Source organism: Phallusia mammillata, chromosome 8 (genome assembly GCF_965637545.1).
Source record: "Phallusia mammillata chromosome 8, kaPhaMamm4.hap1.1, whole genome shotgun sequence".
Classification (NCBI taxonomy): domain Eukaryota; kingdom Metazoa; phylum Chordata; class Ascidiacea; order Phlebobranchia; family Ascidiidae; genus Phallusia; species Phallusia mammillata.
Genome location: NC_137259.1, coordinates 11027386 through 11045047, shown reverse-complemented (window position 1 = coordinate 11045047; position 17662 = coordinate 11027386). Strand labels below are relative to the sequence as shown.

The following is a 17662-nucleotide window of genomic DNA, read 5'->3' as shown; positions in this document are numbered from 1 at the left end:
TGAGCGTAGGCCAGGGATGGCGAACCTTTTTAGTTGAATGGGTCAAACATGATATCGAAATTCGGAAAGAAAACGAAGTGGGTCACATATTTTATTACATGTCAATGCTAAGATGCTTGTTGCTGCATCTTTTCTGCAAGTCTTGTAATCCTAGGTAGTTTTCAGTCTAATACACGCAGCAGTCATATCTGTGCTGAGACGATTCCTGGCACTTGATTTTATGAAATTCATGTGTGAAAACAAAGATTCGCATAAATATGTGGAACCAAACAGCGTCATCAAAGTTACAACAAATCGTTTCAAATTGTACGTGTAAATAAACATATCTGTTGCCTCACAATTGACTCAACAATCTGTATTTTAAGACAATAGGCAATCTGGCAAAGGGCCTAAAGTTAACTGTTGCGTTGCTTTTTAATCTTGGAGTCTGGTAACCCTACATTCCTACAACTAGTAATCAGTATAAATTTTTAAAACTACAAGTGGGTCACTGGAATTCACGTGGTGGGTCACTTTGTGACCCGCGGGTCAGTGGTTCGCCATCCCTGGCGTAGGCAAATGATGCACGCTGAATGCTAAGATTTAAAGTCCAATTCAAAATTAAGCGGGCAAATTTACATGAAAATAATTCAAGTTTCGGATTACTTGACTTTCCCTATCGGAAAAAATGGGGTAGCATATAAATGCTGATTTAATTTTCTTTTAAAGTGTGGTCGCTTTTAAAAAAGTTTGAAGACCACTGCCCTAGTCTGAAGGCGCAGTGGCAAAAACAGCATTAAAAGTGGGAAGCTACGTCATCTAGCGGTGGTGTGGCACTTTTGCAAGCTACACTTTTGTGCAAAGTCCATATAAAACACTACAGAAAAAAGGTGTTTTGTATATACTTTGAATCAGTGTTGAGAAAAGTTTTTTTCTGTAAAAATGTAATGTAAAATTTTATTTAATCATTAGTTGCTTGAGAAAATATGTGCAACACCTTTATTTCACTCGTAAAGTCACTCCCTTCGCCAGAAGCTAGCAATCTTTCTGAGAGATTTTGCCAATTTAGTTTGCTAAGCATTACGCGTTCAAATGTTTTGTTTGTGATGAGTTGCAACAGCCTGGTATTAAGCAGTGCTTGCCTCTGTTATTACTCATTTTCATCTCCAGTTTTTTTATAATCTGCCGATTTTTATTATTCTTTGTTAAGATAAGTGCTTTGAAATGTTTATGTAGTTCATTGTAATAGATCAGTGGTTCCCAACCAGGGTGCCGCGGCACCCTGGGGTGCCAATTGCAATGCTCAAGGGTGCCGCGAGATATTGATATTGCAATACTGCGGCCCATTATTTATTTTAACTTTAACCCGTTAAGTACGGAATTTACTTATTTCTAACCGAGTTTCAGTACGTATTAAGTTTCGCGTCTCGCAGTTATTCCAGCTCCTTATTTCATACGGTTATTTAAAATACAGAAACCTTAAAAATTTGATCCAGTTTTGTTTTGATAATGTAAAAAGGTAGGGAACCACTGTAATAGATAATAAAGACAGTCCGATTGTTTCATAATGGATTTAATTTTTTAGGTCAGTTAACAGCAAACCAACTTATATTGTGCACTGCAAGGCACTTTTAATATTGGAGTACGGTTTTAATAACGTTTCCGTTACAATCAATGTTTGCACCTTCGGAAGGGCCGAAAAAAAACTTAGGTAGGCCTGGTCGATATACCTGCTTAGTCAAATATTTCAGTTTATATACATATACAGTTTGAAACACACAATTTATGACATATAGTTTAAAATAAAACTTCTTTGCTTCATTTTTATGAGTTAAAGGCTGACCAAGTAAAAAAACGCGAATAAAATGTATCGATAGCGCTTTTTCTCAATACCGATTCCATTGTGGCCTGCAAAAGTGCCACACCACCGCTAGGTAGCGTAGCTCCCCCCTTAGTTGTCTGTGCTATGTGTTATTGCTGCATTTGCCATATATGAGCTGAGAAAAAAACGTTATCGTATAATAGTTCTCGTATAATCGATTTAAGGCAGCAATGCAGAAAGTGGATGTACGAAGAAATTTCGAGAAATGTAAACGATATTTTAGCAAACTAAATTTGTAGAGGGGAATTAGATTTGGATATCGACTAAAAGGGTGCACAGGACAAAAAAGTTTGGGATCCACTGGGCTAGGGTATGTTAAGACTATGGTCACACGTAGAGTGGAGAAAAGAGCCCCGAAAAAAAATTTGAGTGGAGTATCAGAAATGGAAAACTTGAAACCTATTACCAAACACACCTTTCATACATCCAAAAATGTTTCATTACAACGGTAATAATTACACTCAATTTTAAGAATCAGTTTATTTTTGTTTTTTTCAAACTTTTGAACTTACTACGACTAGTTTTCAAGTTTTAGAATTTTTGACAAATTCAAAGTTAACACCCACAATGTGTGTTCTTCACCCTTTCTTCCGGCGCTCGAAACTATCCGGCAGGGTTTCTTTTGGTGGTTTCTTTTCCTGTCGAACCCCACCCTCTTTCCCTAACACGGGTGGTTAGATTAGGTCCCAACCTGACTGGTTCCACCAACGTTTCACCCCCAGTCTTGACGTCCTAATGCGCCAATCTCACCCTCTGATGTGAGTCCCCGTCACATAACGCTCATAATAACGGTGTAGCTGCAGCGCGTTTCTCATATATCCACCAACTGTGCCCTCTAATTTGTCGCGCCTTTTAACGCCTCCACGTTGCGCAGCTATCTCCGGCAAGGTGAATATTTTAGTGCAATTGTGTTACTACGATTTTTTCACCGAGCGAAATAAACTCAACTCAACTCAACTCAACTTAAACGTATAATGACCCTTTTTTATCGAGCACTCGCAGTCAAAGAGAAATACATTGTTGATCACGAATTCCAGAAAAAAATGTAGGCCATATGTAAATTTTACAAATTTATGTATACTCCTTTATCCCATGCAACTAACTAAAGTTATTTGTTTGTTCCCGCACAAATCTAGGGTTTTCAATTTTGTCTATGATGTTACAAATTGTTCTTGGCTTACCACATATCCCCCGTTCCTAAAGGGGGCACATCTTGGTTTCACACAACAGAATTCCTAAATTTTCAGGTTGAGTTTGTTCGTGTACTTTTGACATGAAATCTTTGTTAGTCTTGGATAAAAGTTTTGCTGCTTTGAAATTGTCATCGACGGTATACCGCTAAGTTGGATCATTGTGGTTGCTATTTGATCAGTTTGGCTTTCAAAAATCCCCTGTATATTATTCGACCCTCATAAAGAGTCAAATTTATACAAAATGTTCGAATTGGATGAAATTAAAATATTTTGTAGCGTATGTAATTTTAGTATCCACTGTTGTGTTTTATCCGACTATAGCCCCACCATTTACTCCACTAGCCCTAACATTTGTGAAACTTGTAAACAACGTCTGATTTTTTTTAAATTGAAAGATTTTTTAAAATATGTCATTTTTTGGTGTAGATTGTAGTGTTCTACCTTGTACTCCCTTCTGTTCTACCTTGAATTTTGAGGTGTTTGTAGTTGTGTTTCTTCCTGTAAATATAGGCTATCGTAAAATGCTTAATTTACAACTTTACTTGTGTGGGGACCCATGAGTTTCTGCCTACAGTCCTTTACTTGGCAATATTTGTTTGATAATGCGCAATCTAATACAAATCACGTTCATTGCAGAATTAAAACGCAACATTTTCATTTGTTTGAGATATAACGTCAAGAATTGGGCAGGGCTGGGTCTTTTTGTCCCCTTACTACACGTATGGACCTAACGCCCTTCAGTGGACATGTTCTCTTGTTTAACACATAAACCAAGCTGAGCTCCGATAGCAATAAACAACTTGTTTTCCTGTGTTTACTCATTACCATGCAACTATTCCATAAAAAACAAAACAATCTGCAGTACATCACCTTCAACAAAATAGCCCGTATAAGAAATCAATGTAGCCCATAAGTTCAGGCGGAGTGTAAGTTGTTATGTTTGTTTGCTGACTTTAAACAAAATTAAACTTCATCCAAACCGTACTATGTGAATTCAATATTCGTTTTTATTTCTGTGAATTTGATATAAATTTGATTGAAATTTCGGAACGATATGGACCAATATCGGACGTTCATCGCTGTGCAGAACTATAGCCACTATATACACTCAACCGTGATCCACTATCTTCTTTACATAGTCATACTCCGCTGATAACAAGTGAGTAAGGAACACAGAAGGTTAACTATCCGGCAAATCAGGGGTGCCATGGTTTTTAACCAGCAATTAAGGGTTTCTCTTAAAAGTGCAGAACAAAATGAAATATCATTAAGTTTTGTTTGCGAATAGTCTTTTCCTGACTTGTGTAGAACTGTCGATGCTTCAGCACAATAAAGCAAATAAAATGTTCGTTGCCAAAACTATAACCTCTGTTGTTTGTAGCGTTGTATCATGAACTGCTGTAATTTTAGAATTGAATATCGAATTATTTATTTCTTTGTTTGCTTTTTTTTGTTTGGGGGTGTAGTTTTTCGACTTTCTCTTTACATTGTCGAGTCTTTGTGTCATGAGCAAATTCGTCGATAGGAGAAATCGTTCTATTTTTGTCATTATTATTTACAGCACACAAACGACAAATGTGATTCTGTAATTTTTTTAGATCAGCGTAAAAATAAAGATGTGCAGATTATTAATAAAATGGTTACTTTTCTAGGAAACACAAATAAAATAAACAATCAATGACCATCAAGTGGTAGTGTGATATACACTGGAGCTAGCGTAAAACACTGGTCTGCAATATTTTTGTTCATTGTATAATAAAGTTAAAAAGAGCGCAATATACACTTATGTGAGTTTAGTCAAAAGTCTTTATCCCAGCCTGACATTTCGACCTCAGCATACTCGTCATCTCTCTCGAAATTGTCGAAATTGCTCATGTCAGTCGAGTTTGTAATATTCGGGATGACTGGTCCTGGAAGCTTTCTGTTGCGAAGCGCTTGCCAGTCGAAAAGCTAAATATTTGCAGGACTAAGTAAAAAAATGAAAAAGAAACAAAGGTAAGCAAAATGCATTTACATGAAACCAACGATGGCCTTTTATTTGCGAGATGCCGTCCTTCAAGTTTCCAATCCGATCGGCAGGATTTTCGCGGCAAAGTCTTCGGATAAGGTTTTTTGGTGCGGTTTGGAATGTAAACTAAAATAAAACAAAACATAAACTAAATAGTTTTATCCCAAACTCATTTACTGAACACTTACCGGCCATTTAATCGATTCAATGCCTCTCAAAATCCGTCTGTATGTTTTGACAACATCGGATGAGCTAAAAGGAGGATAGCCGGACAGCATTTCGTAAATTAATATACCGAGTGCCCAAAAGTCCACTGCCAAGTCATGTCCCTTGAAAATTTAATATTCGACAACGGAAACCGGAGTTTATTACGATTAATAAATCTTAGATAAATGTGGCAATCTGCCAAATGTTCGGAAATCTCCTGACACCATACCTCAGGTCATCTGCACATTTAGATAAATTTTGACAGGTGGCGCAAAGAGCTCGGATACCAATCATTTAATCAAGAGGGATAAGTTTGGTAATTTGCAGGAACTTGGCCGAACGGTCTGGCGCGCCTGACCCATATACAGACATAAAAAACCCTGATCGGGATTCGTCCCCGGGAGAGTCCTGGGTTCGAACCCCGTGAAAAAAAAAATAATAATAATAATAATTTTTTATGTCTGTATGCGGTCAGACGCACCGGACCATTCGGCCAAGTTCCTGCAAATTACCAAACTTATCCCTCTTTAGCTGCTAATTGAGTTCTTTGCCCCACCCATAGAAATTTAGCTAAATGTGGGACTGACATGGGTTGCTATGCAAAAATGTCCACACCTTGCTTAAAATCACTTCCGGGGCGACATACTCCGGGGTTCCGCAAAAAGTCCACGTTTTTTCTCCGGGGTCGATTTTTCTTGCAAAACCAAAGTCAATCAATTTCAGATAACCATTCTTGTCAATCAGCAAGTTTTCCGGCTAAAAATACAATAATGACGTATAAAATATTTCAGCGTGAGAGAAAACGATATTATAAGTAACAAAGTCTATATTTTTGTTACAGTCAGGTGAGCACTTTAAGGACATGGGTGAAAGCACATATTTAAAGTGTTTTTTTTCACAAACATCAACGAATTTACTTTTAAATCTCTGTACACGATTCCACGCTGGTGCAAATAATCAATCGCTTCTACAACACATGCTGTATAAAACTTGGCACGATGTTCATCAAACTTTCCGGCATCTCGCAGCTTTGACCACAATTCCCCACCTAAGCACGCCTCCATCAGCATGTAGACATATCTAGATGTAAAACCAGCAATCCAGTTGCAAATTTACTGATGGCATCTGTTTTAAACTTTTTGTCTAAAAGAGCTGGACTGCATTAGACTTGTGAAAAATGCTACATGTTGAAAGCTTATTTGTGTGACAATACCGCAAGCTGCAGGCCCTTAGAAATGTGTCATTGTGTTAATTATTATCATAACGGATTTTGTGCCAAGCTGTACTTTGATAAATGCCAAAAGCATACCTTTGATCTTTAAATGTCTTGAACAGTTGCACAAAAAATGGCGAATTTGACTGTTCCATAATGGCCTTCTCTGAGTAAATTCGCTCTTCCTGTCCCGTTTCAAGAATGTGTGTCTAACGATATAAACAAAGAAATTACAAAACATAAAATTTAGTCGGTAAAACAGTTTACTTTACTTTTTTGAGGCATTTAAGGGCAAAAGTTCGTGTTTTGTCATTTTTAAGTTGGACGAGATCCACGCGACCGAACCCACCGACGCCTAACACGCCAAGGGTGTCAAAATCGCTAAGAGAACTTCCTTCAAGCGTAGATGATATTTTGCGAGGGACTGTCTTTGAAACTTCAACTGTAGAAGTCCAAGATTTGTGTGCTTGGGTGCCAACGAGCTTAGTAAACTTGGCCTTGTCTAGAGTAAGGCATTTGACCTGTGTTTTGGCAATTACGTTGGTACTACGCTTTCCGTCACCAAGTAGAGCCTTCTCGCCGAAGCAATCGCCCTTCTTCAGCGTACGAACATAGGTTTCCTGTGAGGATTCTTCCGAAGAATTAGGGTCAGGTTCAGTCAACAATGTTATGTCAACTTCACCACTGGTTATAATGAAAAACGTGTCGCCGTCTTCACCCTGCGTAATGATATACTCTCCTTGTTCGTAGTTGCAGGCTTCCACAGCGTCTCCAATTTTCCCGATTATTTTAGGGTCCATTTGCCTGAACTCTTCAACCTTGCGTAAACTCTTCAAAAAAATTATAAAAAAAGAAATTATACATGTGCGAACATGTACAACTTGACATCAAAATTGATTGTAGACTAAATTTCGCATGAACTTTTTTATTTCGAAATGATTTGTTGGTAAAAAAACATCAATTTGTTATAAATTTGCTTTTGGTAAAAACAGTCCTTAATAGAGAACAACAAATACAAGTATAGATTATGCAAATATCCCACCTGCATCATTGTTTTGCGTTCCGAAATTGCCGCATCGGTCATCACATAACGGAAGACACTGCCTTCCAACATCCACAACTTTGTGGCACTTGACCTGGCTCGAACGGTTGCACTTCGGTCAGTTTCATACAGAATTGCCAGTTCACCGAAAACCGAACCTGCTTCGATGTTTGCAATGTGTTTGTTTCCCTAAATAGAACACCAACTCTTTATGTGTGAAAAATTCAAGAAAGAGGTTTCGACGCTTAGAAGCTTCTGATTTGTTTGGTCTTGTCGCATATTTGAAAAGTGAGTGAAATCAAACGCATAACTATTGTGTTTTCATCTTCATTTTTGTTACCCATATGTTTTAAAACTTGGTGCGTCGTATCCGGAAACAAACAGACTATGTTAAGTAAGGCATGTAACAGTCAAACTCTGTTTAGGTTCAAGTGCTGTTTTTTATTGTACAGACATCCCCTAAGATAGGTAGTTGTTCGTTTGCTACAAGAGCCTAATAACATAGCGACCCTAATGATTTATCGCATGGTAAATATGCGTGACTCGTATAAAAGCGCAAGCTCAAGTACTTGATCAAACATGTGACGTAGATTCGAATATGTATTTGGCCTCAAAAGCGGTACCAGTATATGACACCACAAATCCCTGCCCCATATTTTTATCTACATTGTTTGGAACCATAATACGCTCTTTGTGTTTAGATTGTTTGTGAGATCATTTGGCTTAGTTCGGATAAGTCACGTTTCGATAAACTTGTGAGACGTCATGCGTTTGTCTGTGACAAACATGGTCTTGCGCAACCCGTAGCTATGCGCCAAGAGCAGATGTGGCAACATTTTCTTATTCACTCCTTCACGGTGGGGAAACCCTGATTAAAAAAACAAACTTTTACCTTTAAAACAAGGAGTTTTCCTGTTTCAAGAATATACAGTTCATTTCCTTTGGACCCCTCTCTGATAATAGTGCGATCAGTAATAGTCGTGTGATGCATGTAGTCAATTAGGTCGTTCAACTGTTTCTCGCTTTCCATCATTTTGTACAGAAATTCGTTGTTCAAAATCGCCTGTAGAAAAATGTAATTACATTTTGTTTAGTTAACATGTTTCAAAGTCTTGTGTTGTGATTGTATTGACTTTACACCTCAATCATCTGCGACTTTTTACCTGTTTTATGAATTCCCTTTGACGAGCAGTTTTCGGGTATTTTTTGGCTCCACTTGATTTTGCATCAGCACCCCCTCGAATGCCGCGTCGTCGCGATTTTTTTATTTCATTTTCATCGATTTGGTTTTCCTGTTTAAAAATTAGGAAATCAGATCATTTAAGCGTGTTGTAAAGGTTTCAGCTGTGGGCACCTCATCTCACAGTATCACAGTTATTTATTTCATAACATGAATGTTGTAGCTATCGTACCATTTGATGTTTTTGCTGTAAGTTGAAGTTAAACCTTGTCCCAACTTTTGCTTAAAGCTGATAAATATATGTTACAGTAAACACAAAAACAGAATGACAATAGCTATGAAGTGAATAAATGAATATTTTTTGATAGGTTTGTTACGCAAATTTGCAAAATATGTTTCCAACAGTTATTTGTATGCGTACAGAATTGCGTTTCGAATCTGGGTTTGTTTGCATTGAAGCCGTAGATGTTCGAGCTAGCTGTTCCTCTAGTTTTTCTATTTTGTTCTTCATTTGCTCGATTTCATCTTTGTGTCTCTTCAGAAGAAGAGTTAACCTCTAAACAAGAAGCAATGTTTTACAGATATGTCAAGAAAGATACACTTTTATGGCAATAGGCTAAGTGAGAAGTTACAACCAAGAGTTTGGTATAACACTTTAACTTTGTCAACACAAATAATGCGGGTGTTTCATAATGAGAAATAAGGTGATTTTTGTGTAGAAAATGCAATTCATCCCAACAATGCACGAAATATAAAAAAAAAAACATGATCTGGAAAACTCTGCGTGTTGATTTAATGATTTACTCTTCCACATAAAATTCCCGTGTCGTCATTTACGAGCTCTGTGTAGTTTACACAGTTTTAAGCGTTACTGAGATGGCTACAATAGCTCTTTATCTTTGTTGCAGGTTTCCCACCTCAATAGTATCAGTTTGCTCTTGAAGCTTCTCATCTTTTTCCGTGAGTTTGACTTGTAATTGTTCCTGGTTAAAATCAAATATCGCAGCATGATCATGACGAAGTTTTACATTGTCACCACACCTATACGCTTTACGTCAAAACAAAGGTGTTGCTAAGTATACATTCGCTATCAAGCCTCTCTGTTTTCACTCTAAAAATTGACTCTATAACTTTTTTGTTTTAATAATTGTTGGTGATGTTTGATTTCAATTGAGGACGCATGTGTTATTGCGCGTAACTGATGTATTCTGATGAATGTCACACTTTACACCTATATTGGACCAAAACTAGATTTGGACACGAATTGTTCCCAAAGTCGCTTAAAACATTTTTCATTCTAAACCAAACTGCTACCAATGTTTTGCTAAGGACTAATTCAGCAAACACAAATAAAGATTTCGATATTATCCTACTAGCAAACGTTGTTGTCATACCTTCAGTGATGCTTCCTGTTTCACGTCGGATGGCTCGAGGCTGGAATCAAATTGTCGGTTTATAAATCCACCATCAGTGCCAGTGGTCACCGTCGAAGGTTTTTTCGATCGGCGCCAACAGGGACAGAAAGGCATGTTTAAATCAATCAACAACTTTTCGCACAAAATAGCACCGTGATGCACATTAACTGCCTGTATGTTCTTTTACTGAGCTACAAGCTTATGTGTGAACTCAATGTCATTACAACCTAGCAATGCGCCGAAATTTATACCCTCGCCTCAATATATATGTCTGTATCCATGTTACAGCCGAAAATCAACATTACGTTTTATGAGTGTAGATACCCAGGACCGGTGGTGTCACTCGGCACACATCATCATTTGGATTGTCAACAGTACTTGCGAACGAAATGCGGGCACACTTATCTTATCAAACATTAATCTTCCTTTTCAATAAAGGAATGCCAAGGTATCAGAGAGACTATTAGTTTCAACACCTTTTAAAACTTCACCAAGTCAATCAGAGAAACATTTGATGTAAGTGTATTTGGCGACACTTTTTCATCAAAACTTTCTGGCAGTTCCGGCAGAGAGTTACTTCCGAAATATTTACACCAACTAAGTAAATTTATGCAGGTTTTTGTTTAAATTATAACAGATTGACAGGTTTGCAGGCCAAAAATTGATTTAGTGTAAGTTTGTCAACCGCAAACACAGAAACGCGATGGATAACGATTTACAGTTCCGGTCATCCATTAGGTTTTAAACCCTTAACCCTATCTACTCGCTACACGATGTTTGCTATTTTTAATAGCAGTACATGCCGTGTATCTGAATAGTAACGATGCCACATAAATTTAGGACTGTCAATGTTTTAAAGATTGACCTCGATTTCGTGAACAATGTTTTCAAAAAATATGATTTTTACTTATTTATACTTGTGCCCTTCTTGTCTTAGTTTTGACAATGCAAAATGTCTTTGTTTTGTATCGTTTTCTAAATGAAAATAAATTATAGGTCTTCAGTTGTAGCTCCAGAGTAGCCTAGAGCCCTGCACCTATAGCATTTTACAAAGGCTAATATAATGTAACAAAACGACCGTGACAATAAACCAAAACTACCGCAAAATGAAATAGCAGTAGGTCGACGAAAGTTTTATAGTCGAGTTTCCTATACCCATGCACATCCAGGTAAAGTTATTTTTTGAGAAAAAGGGGAAAGTCTTTAAACATAAGATGTAATATCCTTTAATTATGATGCGTTTATTTTCCTCTGGTGAATAAAACTGTATCGGGTACTTAGGATTAATGAAGTCTTATAAGGTTTTTGTAACCTACGAGTTTTAACAGGCACAAAAGTCAGTAACTATTTGCCATATTTTTAATGACATATTGGACAAAAAGCGCCAACTAACTGCTCATTGCATCAAGTCAAATTTCCCGGCAGACAATGTATTGATCCAATTTTTTCAGGGCCCCAAGAGGTTTAGGCCCACTGGATACATTTCCATGGACATTACATGCTTACAGACAGGACTTTAAATTTTTTATTAAAGGAAACGTCGATAACGACAATACAGTTTAAGCACAACTGTGCTGAGTGTGCCGCAAGTGTTATTCATTCGAAGAAGCGAGGTGCATTTCAAAATTTCAAACAATTGCACGTTTGACTCAATAAAAAAGAAGATTTTTAAAGTAACAAAGCGGCATTATAAAACACTTTTTTTAAAAATTTACAACAACGATTGTGCACAAAAGTAAAAAAAACACTTATGTAGTGCTGGGTTGGATTGGCGCTTGATGTAAAATGCGACATTAACGACTCTTGCCCTGATGCTTGGGAAAGCACGTTACAAACAGACACATAGCAACAGTAACGAGCCGTCTATGCGATATCATCGTACTAAGCCATATAATGACTTGATGCTGTTATATATGTTGTGTACACATTTCTGTTATGACACCGGTTAACAAACAATAAATTGCTGGGCATGTTCTTGCTTTGCTTTTTGGCACTTTCACTTTCTTCACTCCATGATTTTTCCGTTATTTTTAATTGACTACGCTTACGTATGAGATGTTTCATGTATTTTGTGGTGAATTTTGATCGGTAATTGAAAATCGTTTGTGATAAGTGTCCTATGATTTAAGCGCACCAGGGAATTATTTTGACTTCTTAAACATAAACCATCTCAAAACCTATACGTTTTTCAAAGTAAGATAAGGAAAAGGAGTTTACTAATAACACTTTTTACGTTTTTCACCGCTTGCAACATATGGAAAGCACTAAACGAATGTATGCAACCAGATTGTTGCATATGCAGCATGTTCGTGTTGTTAGAAGTCTTTATCCCAACCGGATGTTTCCCTTTCAACAAGTTCATCTTCTCGCTCGAATCGATCAAAATTACGGAGGTCCGATGTATTTTGAATTTCTGGAATGTAGGGAGCTTTCAACGAAGAGGATCGCAATCCGTCCCAATAGAAACCCTGAATAGAAGTCGTGTATAATCAGGAATTCTTTTCCAAAATGCTTTTTTAGGTTAAACCAACATGGTCAAAACGCGATGTACAATAGTTCCATGATAATGCAACATACAGTAAAAAGTATAGTTTGCTTGATTTAGTCACTTGTTTTTTTCATTCGCACATATTTTCTTTTCTTGTAAGTACAAAACACATAATAGTTGTTTACCGAAAACCAGCGATGATTTCGAATTTCTTTTACTCCTTCTTTTAAGTTTCCAATTCTTTCAGCTGGATTTTCACGACACAAGCGTCGTATCAGGTTTTGTGCAGCTTTCTTGATTTTAACCTTTTAATTTAATCAATAGCTTTGTTAAGGTATCGATTAGAAGTTGATTGATTTAAGCGACCAGCGCCACCCAGCTAAAGTAATTACATACTATTTAGTTTACCGCGATCGAAGCAGAACTTACCGGCCATTCTATGGCATCGATACCACGTAGTGCCATTCTGTATGTCTTCATGGCATCGGAAGAGTTAAACGGGGGATTTCCAGTCAGCATTTCGAAAATGAGGATTCCTAGTGCCCAGTAGTCGACGGCAATATCATGACCCTAATTGTGATAAATATTGTACTCCAAATGTCTTCACCAATGTTACTTGGTTCACATAAACTTACCTTGTTTAGAATTACTTCAGGCGCAACATACTCTGGAGTACCACAGAAGGTCCAAGCTTTTTCGCCGTGGCTAATAGTTTTAGCGAAGCCAAAGTCCACTATCTTTATGTAACCTTTTTTGTCCAGCAACAAATTCTCGGGCTACATAAACAAAAATAGTTTAAAACACTAGTTCATTAAAATGTTTCACATAAAACAAACCACCTTAAGATCGCGGTAGACAATGCCTCGCAGATGCAGATAATCGATTGCTTCAACAACACAAGCTGTGTAGAATCTGGTGCGTGAGTCATCGAAAGAACCATCGTCGCGAAGCTTGGTCCAAAGTTCTCCCCCTAAGCATGCTTCCATGAGCATGTAAACATACCTGTAGCGACACACACTCGATACTGATTGCTGATCCATTAGACGAAATGTCAACCAAGAAAACACATTACAGTTTATTTCAGTTAGCGGGGAACAGACTAAAGACTACGTTTCGCCGGCTGCTTTTTTAAAAAACATGGCGCATACTTGTCATTCTTAAATGTTTTGAAGAGTTGGACAATGAATGGGCAGTTTGAGTCTCTCATTATTCGCTTTTCGCTGTAAATGTGCTCCTCCTGCTTGGTTTCAACGATGTGTACCTGGCAAGAATATTTCCAAGGTTGGGTACACGTGCAAATGATACCACATGTTTTAGAGATTACCTTTTTCATGCACTTGAGAGCATAGCTCCGATCCGGCTGGCCACGCAATCTAACAAGTTCAACTCTTCCGAAGCCTCCGACGCCGAGCACGCCAACATACTCAAAGTCTTTCAGACCCCACGATTCTGAAGCTGTTGGCATTTTTTGAGGTTGCAACTCCAAAAAGGTGCTGGATGGTCGACTTTGTCGTTGTTGCTCAACAGACAATCTGTTTGAGAACCTTGACGAAGTTGAGGATTTGTGATGGTCTTTTCCAATCTTAGAAACAGAAGGCTTAGTAGGCGCATCCCAATCCTTGTCGGCAAGGTTTCCAATAAGCAGCAGGAAGGGCTTCTTGTCTAAGGTCATACATCTCACAGCAGCACTTTTAGCGATCACATTGGCACCACGCAATCCGCTGTCGCTAAACAACGCTTTTTCGCCAAAGTAATCACCACGTTTTAACGAACGGATAAATTTCTCTCGTGGCGTTGGATCTTCAATGCTGTCTGTGTATTCCTGGCCCAACACAGTCACATCTACTTCTCCGCTCATAATGATGTAAAACGTGTCACCGTTTTCGCCCTGTCGAATGATGTAGTCTCCTCGACGGTATGTGTCTTCCTCCAGGGCATCAGCTATCTTTCCAAGCTTTCGTGGTCCAATTTGTTTCAGAAGTGGAACTTTTCTTAAAGCCTAAAACACATAATAAAAAAAAGTTTCTCGCATGCTCCAATAAATAGTATGTAATTATTTTAACATTGTTTGATTGATACAGCTTAAGGAAGGTTATTCACGTATGTTTTGACTCACATCTGTGATTTCCGTTCTTTTGTCGTTTCCAGTTCTCATCATAATGTTCTGATAAACATTCCGTTCCAACATCCATATTTTAGTTGGCGTTGTTGCCGTTACCGTCGCCGTGCGTTTGCAGTTGTACAAAATAGCAAGCTCCCCAAATACAGAACCCGCCTCAATGCTTGCTAAATACGTGTTGCCCTATAATAAAAAGTTTAAATTGATGACTACTTTCGTAAATGATTATCGGATTCAGCCTGTATTTTATAAACATCAAATTGACTTTGAAAGCGCTTTTGGACTTTTGTTGGAATACGTATATGTTCCATTAAATGCAACAGCTTGTTGTATATATTTTGTATTGATTTCTTCTGGGTCTTTTCCGCGTACAAACTTGTTTGCACATACAATTCAAGATAAGGTTTCGCAAACATTCTCATGTTTGTTCTCCTTCAGCAGTGCTTACAAATAACGAGAGTTCTGCGCAAACTCGAAGCTATCTATCTTTACCTGTGTGACGTCGAGCTTTCCCGATTCCAGAATGTAGAGTCGGTCGCCTGTCGTTCCTTCTTTTATGAAGACATCGTTTTGTGGCAAACTACGTTGCATATAATCAATCATTTCGCTGACTTGATCATCGTTTAAATGTTTCAAAAACTCGTTGTTTAGTATGGCCTTGAACAAACAAAAAACGTTACAGCACACACAACTCAACAATTAAATTATAAAGGTTAATACCTCTTTTAGGAATTTTCGTTGTTCGGGAGTTTTTTCGTGCTTTTTTAAGTCGACCCTCACGTCGATTCTGGTTCCTGGAACAGCTTGTCTTCTGTCTTTAACTGCGACTTGTGTGTGCTAAAGTTTGTTTAAAATTCACTTTTAATTTTTCTTTGTAAATGAATTAAAGTATAATTACATACATTTTTGGAGCGGATGGAGTCTAAAATTTCTTTTAATTTAATAATTTCTTCATCCCGCTCTTGAAGTTGAAGATTTAAGTCCGATTTCTGAAAAACACCAGCATGATACAAATAAAAAACTTAATGCTTCATATGAAAGTGCATGCAACAATAAAAAGATAAACATACATTTTGGGTGCTTATTTTACTAATTGCTTCTGTTAGCTTTCGTATTTCTTCATCTTTGTAATGCAGTTGATCGTAGAACGACTTTTCCAAGGTCTGTGATATTAAAGCATTCATGTTTTGGATTTAAATCAATATTAAGGTGATATATGACAATGGATACGAATATGAAACATCTGTCGGGTTGTATTTCCAACAAAGTTAATTTAAAAACCTTGGAGCAAAATACAATACCCGACTAACGACAAAATATGAATAAATCATGAAACCATCTCTCCATTGTAATTAGTGTGGAACAATAGGAAGAGCCAAATGTTTTTTTTGCCAAATTTTGTGCGCGGCAAAGTTGTTGTACACGTGCCAAATTAGCCACCAAGATGGTTTCAATCATTAATATTGTAATGACAAACTTTCAATCATTAATATTGTAATGGAATATGTTACCAAAAGTTTAGTATAAATGATTAAATTTAGCGTGAGTTTTCAAACCAATTACCTTGACTAGATCGCCACAAAAAGATTGGCAACACTTTCAATTTTAATTGTTGCTTTGGATACAGCATTTAGGGTTCGTTTTAAATATTGACAACATAAAATGAGTTTAATTCACATACACTGCGTTATAAAATGCATTGAATTATTACTATATAAATCAGAAAAATGTTGTCAATTCTCAAATGACGTTAAATTAACAAAACAAATAATTTTATTTACCAGCAGTTCACGTTTTGCATTATCTGCTACCCCCTGTAGCGTGTCAACTTTTTTCTGCAATTCATCAATTTTTTCATTTTGCTGCACGTTATTTCCATGCATCTGCACCATTGCCCCTGGATTGGTGGAAACGTAAGTTTCTTTGGGATTTTGTAGGTTAGTGCCTCCCCTTCCCTTTTTGAAAGGCCAGCATGGACACGGCATTTTGCTGTGGCACCACGGTGATATAATTACATTAAATGTCTACATAAACAAACAAAATACGTTGCAGTTAAATGTCCAGAAGAATTGGTTAAGAGTCAAACGACAAATTTGTTTTTCACCATATGTCTCTTCATCAGAAGAATTAATGACGGGCGTATCATACTAAAACTAATAATCTGTCAGTGAAAAAAAGATATTTATAAAAATGTATAATGAGCTAGGTTGTTGGACATAGCGCATCCAACATAAGGTTTGAAAGACTAACGGGAATTTAAAATTAATAAACTTTTAAATTTTGTCATCTCACATTTTCTCTTTTATCTGAAAGTAAAAAAGCAAAAAAATGTAATGTTGTAATTTTCTGTTTTAATTATTGTATGTCTTTGATTTGTTACGATTTTTACAATAATTACAGTCCACCTATATCAAGTACTAAACCTTAATACAGCTACAACTACCTTAACCTTAATAGTATTTCTATAGCACAGTTCCATTGCTTGCTAAACTGGCAAAAAATGCGCAAGAAATGTACGATGGCTAATTCATGATTCACAGTTATCGAAGTTTTCTCGCTCACGCAGCAATTAAAATCCTAATATTTTGAGTTGCTGCCAAAGCTGGTTACCCGCTATTTCGGGCGCACAACCGATCTCTACAGCAGTGATTGTTGCAAACCACTGGTCTTTCTTAACTGGTGCCTTTGATGTACAACACAGAATTTTTGCATTGGATGCAAAGCACCCAGGAAAGACAAATTGAATAATTCAGTTCAACCACATAGTATAACGTGGCAGTAAAATGAAGACAACGGCCTGAATAGACATTTGCTGCTCTTCCCTTGGCAAGCCGACATAAAGCACAAGTCGTTACGTAACTGAAACTGCTTATTTCTGCTTTGTCCTCAATGAAGTTGGATAGTGTGACGCGTTTATTGCCAGCAACAGTTTGAAC

At 37.3% G+C, this 17662-nt stretch overlaps 2 protein-coding genes across 2 annotated transcripts; both read right to left on the bottom strand.

Annotated features, from left to right (window-relative positions):
* Positions 1-4664: 4664 nt before the first annotated feature.
* Positions 4665-10393, bottom strand: LOC145204631 (cGMP-dependent protein kinase 1-like). Its single transcript, XM_080077221.1, has 13 exons — positions 10099-10393; positions 9622-9687; positions 9126-9260; positions 8688-8816; positions 8417-8587; positions 7525-7713; positions 6755-7312; positions 6579-6691; positions 6187-6349; positions 5885-6025; positions 5251-5391; positions 5069-5188; positions 4665-5004 (listed from the first exon to the last, which is right to left on the bottom strand). The coding sequence occupies exons 1-13, from the start codon at positions 10231-10233 to the stop codon at positions 4852-4854; spliced, it is 2214 nt and encodes a 737-aa protein (XP_079933347.1). The 5' UTR covers positions 10234-10393; the 3' UTR covers positions 4665-4851.
* A 1233-nt stretch (positions 10394-11626) lies between these two features.
* LOC145204941 (cGMP-dependent protein kinase 1-like) lies at positions 11627-16874 on the bottom strand. Its single transcript, XM_080077556.1, has 13 exons — positions 16508-16874; positions 15797-15889; positions 15629-15715; positions 15447-15563; positions 15219-15383; positions 14724-14909; positions 13932-14606; positions 13756-13868; positions 13447-13609; positions 13243-13383; positions 13037-13177; positions 12793-12912; positions 11627-12587 (listed from the first exon to the last, which is right to left on the bottom strand). Exons 1-13 carry the CDS (start codon positions 16709-16711, stop codon positions 12435-12437), a joined length of 2358 nt encoding a protein of 785 aa, XP_079933682.1. The 5' UTR covers positions 16712-16874; the 3' UTR covers positions 11627-12434.
* Between the last annotated feature and the right edge of the window lie 788 nt (positions 16875-17662).